General features: G+C 38.1%; 1 protein-coding gene across 8 annotated transcripts in view; it reads left to right on the top strand.

Moving 5' to 3' along the window:
- The window catches only part of Phtf1 (putative homeodomain transcription factor 1), a 48,524-nt gene that overhangs the window by 19,328 nt on the left and 23,196 nt on the right, over nucleotides 1-6,000 (top strand). For all 8 annotated transcript variants that reach the window (XM_010631262.2, XM_010631258.2, XM_010631257.2 and 5 more), the window contains 3 exons: nucleotides 2,158-2,314; nucleotides 4,101-4,238; nucleotides 5,392-5,551. In XM_010631262.2, the coding sequence (XP_010629564.1) occupies nucleotides 2,158-2,314; nucleotides 4,101-4,238; nucleotides 5,392-5,551 (455 nt within the window). The remainder of the gene's footprint in view (nucleotides 1-2,157; nucleotides 2,315-4,100; nucleotides 4,239-5,391; nucleotides 5,552-6,000) is intronic.

Genomic DNA, 6,000 nt, shown 5'->3' with positions numbered 1-6,000 from the left:
TGGTATTGGGAATTGAACCTAGGACCTTTGTACCTTACTCTCTTTATTTTTTATTTTGAGACTAAGTTGCTGGTGGCTGGGCTCAAACTTGCTATACTGCTGGTTGAGCCTCTTAAGTAGCTGCGATTACAGATGTGTCCCACCATACCTGGCTTTTAAATTTTTTTGATGGTAAGCTCAGAACCTTGCTTGAGTTATAGCTCCATCTCTTTTTATTTTTTGAGTCAAAGTCTTGCTAAATTGCCTAGGTTGGCCTCAAATTTGTGCTCCTTCTAAGGAAATGGGATTATAGACATGAAGTTTTCTTTGTAAGTCACTTAATTCTCCTTCTGATTCCTAGGCATCTCCTTTAGAAATTTGCTTTGGAGATGCAGGCTTTCTGACCTGCTCCTCAAAACTCTTCTGTTAGACTATGCACTTACTATTCAGTTTGGTAGCTGTTTCTATACTTTCAGGTATTCATTACAGCAACTCCCTTCATTTTTCTGTACTCGTCTCTGTCTTAGTCCATTTGGGAATTTACAACAAAAATACCATGGACACAGTGACTAATAAATAATCGAAATTTATTTCCCACACTTTGGGAGACTGGAAAGTCCAAGATGAAGACACCCACATAGTTAGTATCTATTGAACGTCTGCTTGTGTAGATGGCAGTCTTGTTGCTCTGTCCTCACCTGGCCTAAGGGGCAGTTTTTTATAAGGGCACCGATCTCATTCGTGAGCACAGTGCCCCATGACCTTCTGCAAAGGTTCGGATAGTGTCTTAGTTACTTTCCTCATTGTTGAGACAAAATACCCGATACCCAGAGGTAAAGGAGGAAAGGTTTATTTAGCTCACAGTTTGTAGAGATTTTCATCCTTAATCGGCAGGGTGGCAGAGGGGCAACATTTCATGGCACTGGAAGTCAGAAAAAGCAACAAGAGATTTTAACAGCTTCTTTCTGCTCCCTTTGCTCCATCCAGGATACTTAGGGCAGCAGCACTCACACCCTTAACCCCAGTGCCCTTGAGCCTCGCATTGCACCATGACTCAATTCCAGCATCACACACACTAGATCCAGCCACCTCTGAAAAAGCCTGAAGCTTTGGGGGGACATCTAGACACAAGTCATACCAGGCAGATTTTGTTCTCTGAACTATTCTTGTATTCTAGCATAAACCCTGCATAGTCTTAGTGAGTTCTTCTGCTATATTGCTAAACTCACTTTGTTCAGACTGAATTTCAACCACTCATTCAACACACACTGCTCACCATTGTCAAGTGCTGAACCAGGGTTATCAGTGAATAAAGCAGACAAAAATCCCTGCCTGCATGGTGCATTACATTTTTTAGTTGATGAATTTTTTTTATCCACATTCACGAATCAACCAAGTTTGTACTTTGTTTTGGTGCTGCCATTTCTTGTTGTTTTATGGTTTTGTTGCAGTCCTAGATTAGCTCCCCAGTATGGCAAAAAGAAAGAAAGAAAAAAAGCCTTCTCTTTAAAATTCAGTCTTACTACAGTTTATTGAAAATTCATTACCAACAAGGATCTTGGTATGTTGGGTTAGTGCTAAAGTTCTTTTTCCTCTATTCTATAATAGGATTACCACTGTGTTAAAGTCTGAAAGAACATACCTGTACAATTACAAGTAGAAAATCTTGAAGATAGTTCCTGATAGTTGTCATGTCTTGCATCATTTATGTCTTTGAACCTTTCATAAACATATGCGAAGGGGCAATATGGCATGGTAGTTAAGATGAGAATTCTGGAGTCTGAATGCCTGGGTTCAAATCCCACCTTTGCTGGTTGCTTTCGGTGTACACTGGGGCTTAGAAAATACCCTTTGTCTGTCAGGCACGGTACTTCAAAATGTGTTTTATTCAGCATCTACAGTAGTTTTATGATGAGAACCCTCTAGTAATATTTAGATTATCAGACTGCCAGAAAGGCAAGTACTTTCAACATGTTGTCCTTCACTTACTTGGCAATCTGTGGCTTCAGATTTTCACTCAGCTAACGTGCAAGTGCATTACCATCCATTATTTCTAGGAAATGATTTACTTTAAGTTCGTTTTAAAATGACAGATTACAGAAACAATTTATATAGTTGCAAGAATTAATTTTAAAGATGAGCATTAATGCTTTATATTTTGAAACCTCTTCTTTCCAGTTATAGCGATTGTGTTATATCTTATGATGCCTCTTGTGAACGTAAGTGAAGTACTTGGACCCTTGTGCCTTATGCTACTCATGGGAACTGTCCACTGTCAGATTGTGTCTACTCAGATAACAAGGCCTTCAGGAAACAATGGCAATCGGAGGAGGAGGTAAAATGAGAAATTATATCTTAGTTTGGTATTTTCTGGAAGTGATATTAAAGAGATTTATAAAATCTTGGGTTAATTAAAAATCTTCCGCCGGGCGTGGTGGCGCAGGCCTGTAATCTCAGCACTTGAGAGGCTGAAGCAGGAGGATTACTGTAAGTTTGAGACCAACCTGGGCTACATAGTGAGTTCCAGGTCAGTCTCAACTACATAGTGAGACCCTGTCTCAAAAAAATCTTCTTCTATGGATATTCTTTTTTTTTTTTTTTTTTTTTTTTTTAGTACCAGGGATCGAACTCAGGTCCTTGCACTTGCAAGGCAGAAGGCAGAACCACTGAGCTAAATCCCCAGCCCTCTTCATTATTTTTTTTTACTTAAAATGCTTTTTTTCTTCATACTAAAAAACCTTATCAACTTCTAATCTCAGGTGAGATTTTGTCATTTGGTACAGTTGCTTAAAAGGAAAATTACTATATTATTTTTTAAAATTTATTTTAAACACTGCTTTTAAAAAACCCATTCTTGGGCTGGAGGTGTAGGTCACTGGTAAAGCACTCATCTAGCATGTGTGAAGCCCTGGTTTCCATCCCCAGCACTACCAAAAGAAAAATTTTTTTCTTTGAAATTCAGGCTTAATCAAACATTGTTGAAAATTCACTATCCACAAGTATTTTAATACATTGGATTAGTGCTACCAAAATTTTACCTATTTCCAAAAGTGTATAATTGATTTCTAAGTGGTCTAAACTTTAATTAAGATTGATTTGAGGTCTGGGGATTTAGCTCAGTGGTTCTGCTGCCTGCCTTGAAAGTGCAAAGTCCTGAGTTTGATCCCTGGTACCCAAAAAAAAAAAAAAAAAAAAATTTGATTTGAGTCTTTAACATATTAAATTCATGTGAAGTTTTTATTATTTGATATTTGTTGGTTTTGGAACTGCTGACATTTTCATAGGTATATTCAGTATTATCTTCCAAAAGTTATATTTCTTTAGAATATCTAATTTTTTTCCCTGAACCAATAACAAAGTAAAAATTTTCCATTGGTGCAGTGTATTTCAACATATTCTCTAGCTTTTCTTTTTGTGGCGCTGGGGATTGAACCCAGGGCTTGTGCATGCTAGGCAAATACTCTACCACTGAGCTATACCCCAGCCCTAGTTTTCAAAATATATTTATAGAAAGATGATTTCTTTAAATCTGGTTAAATTGATTCATTATTTTCTGTTTTTCTCTTTTTTTGTACTGGGGATCGAATTCGGGACCTTGCACTTGCAAGGAAGGCAGTGGCACCCCAGCATGATTCAGTATTTTCTGAGGAAATAAGTGCTGTGCTGTGTCTCATTGATATTTGTAAGATATGTCATTAAACTGCTTTATTGATTAGGATATCAATAAAAAAATGATCAGTTGTTTTTATTTTGTGTTGTCCTGATTAAATGTGCCAAAGGGGTAGATTACTAATGTCTGTATTTAAGTAAGTGGCTTCTTCTGCTAGTGGTTTGGAGTGTGTGTAAAGACCGTTGGTCACACAGATGAAAATTTTCCTAGTAAGTTTCTGAATAGCAATTCTAGTTCTTTAGTGACTGAACAAAATGATAACATAGGACTTTAGTTGAGTCTGTATGTGTCCTCAAATCAGAAATTTTCTTGTATTATTTATCCTTATTGTATGAAGTTAACTATCCTGGACTACAGGGACCACTCTATTGGTATAATTTTCTAGGTGTATTATGAGCAAAAACAGAAAAGGTCTTAAATAATCTGAAGCTCTTGAATTTTTTTTTTTTAGAAAATTACGAAAAACTGTAAATGGTGACGGGAGCCGAGAAAATGGAAGCAGTAACTCCTCTGAGAAAGTCAGAGGAGTAGAAACTTTGGAATCTGCACCCATTATGGGTGGTTTCTGGGGGACTCTCTTTGGCAGCAGGTGAGAATTTTACACTGAAATGTTTACTTGCTTTAGTGTTTGCAAGGTATATAATGTGATTGGGCCACAGGAGTACGTAGTGTAGGTGTGTTATCATGGTGTGATTTTTAAGGGCTCTAGAAAGATTTGCTTATTCCGAATGTTCCTCTTTCATGTAACCTATAAATCCAGTAATCTACCTTTACAGTTTTATTCTGCCTGACTTTAATGGTTTCCAGATCACAGGATTACAAAGATATAAATACTCCAAAAGGATAAGTATTTGAAGCCTTGTCATCTAATATCTTGAGAGAACTTTTAAAAGATTGGGACTGTGGTACTGTGAGCACCAGTGACTCTTTAGTAATGGAGTGCAGCACGGGAGCCTGGTGTTGATGAGCTCCTGGGCAGAAGGGCAAATGGATCAGGGAGCACTTTTACCTCGTTTGGAATTTTACAGCTTTTGGCAGCCTTAATATGACTCAAAAAATGCTTATTTTGTTTTTATCAATGATGGCAACTTAAAAATAAAGTTTTTGCCGTTACTTTGAAGTTGCAGTGTGTTGTATGTCAGTTATTTTTCCAAAGATAAGTTTATACCCTTTGGTTGAAGTGTTTGAGTTCTCTGTGCCGGGTATGGTGAGTCCCTGTCCTGTGTGGTTGGGCAGGTGGGGGTAACAGGTGTGACACAGTCACAGCGGAGACTATGATGAATGACTGGCATATGGCCGTGGCACTTAGCAAATGGAGGCGTATCCTGTGGGAAAGTAGTTGGCAGCAATGGTGAAGGACCTGAGAGTCGTGGGGCTTTGCCGCATGGCCGTGGTTCAGGGGGATGGACAGAAGTGAGGCTGATGTGCTGTCACGCGGCTTGAAAGGGCCACGTGAAGTAGGAGTTGCCACTGGTTTGAGAGCATAAGTGGATAGGACTGTTAGTCTGTTTCCTTGCAAAACTAAAAAGTACATGCTGCTTCTCAGCTGATAGGAACAGATTCAAATTCTCTGTGAGTCTCTCCCTGTAATACTCTTAGCAAGCTAGAGGCCTAGAAAATAATTTCTGATGTTTCTTGATTTCCAGAATTTGTTGCATTGCTCTGAAGGTGATTTTGTGAAAGGTGTTAGTCTCAGAAAAGTAATTAGTAATCCCTTTGTCTTTCCTTTTATTTTTTGATAGGATTAAAAAAGTAAAGTTGCTATCTAACAAAGGGACTGAAACTGACAATGACTCATGTTGTCTCCATCCTATCATTAAGAAGAGGCAGTGCCAACCAGACTTTAGAATGTGGCAAACAAGAGAGAAAGGAAAATTTTCAGATGGAGAAAAGTGCCGTAGGGTAAGATGTAGATGGGTGTAACAAAATCTTTTGTTTCATATGTAAAATTTTCTGTTCTTGGACTGTGTTAGAAATACACAAGAGATACTCATGTGTTTGTAAGTTTGTCTTAATAAGCAAAACCACAGGTTATAAAAAAGAAAATATCATCTGGAGATTGGAGCTTAGTCTTCAAATACCTATGACTAGAACTTGTTATTGCTCCTGCTGTTGATTCAGTCTTCCCAGTAGATTAGCGTAGAGACCACTGTGTCGTATTCCAGAGTGGCAGTGATAGTCTTAGGGCTAGGGAAACTATTTTTCTTTTTTTTTTTTCCTGGTACTAGGGATCAAAATCAGGACCTTGCACTTGCCAGCCAGGTGAGGTGCTGATGAGCTACGTCTCTGGCCCAGGAAACTCTTTTCTAAGTTTATTTTATTTTATTTATTTATTTTTTTGGTACTGGGGA

This window comes from Fukomys damarensis, unplaced genomic scaffold (genome assembly GCF_012274545.1).
Source record: "Fukomys damarensis isolate Sample0158 unplaced genomic scaffold, DMR_v1.0_HiC HiC_scaffold_33, whole genome shotgun sequence".
Classification (NCBI taxonomy): domain Eukaryota; kingdom Metazoa; phylum Chordata; class Mammalia; order Rodentia; family Bathyergidae; genus Fukomys; species Fukomys damarensis.
This window is presented reverse-complemented; position numbering and strand designations above follow the sequence as displayed.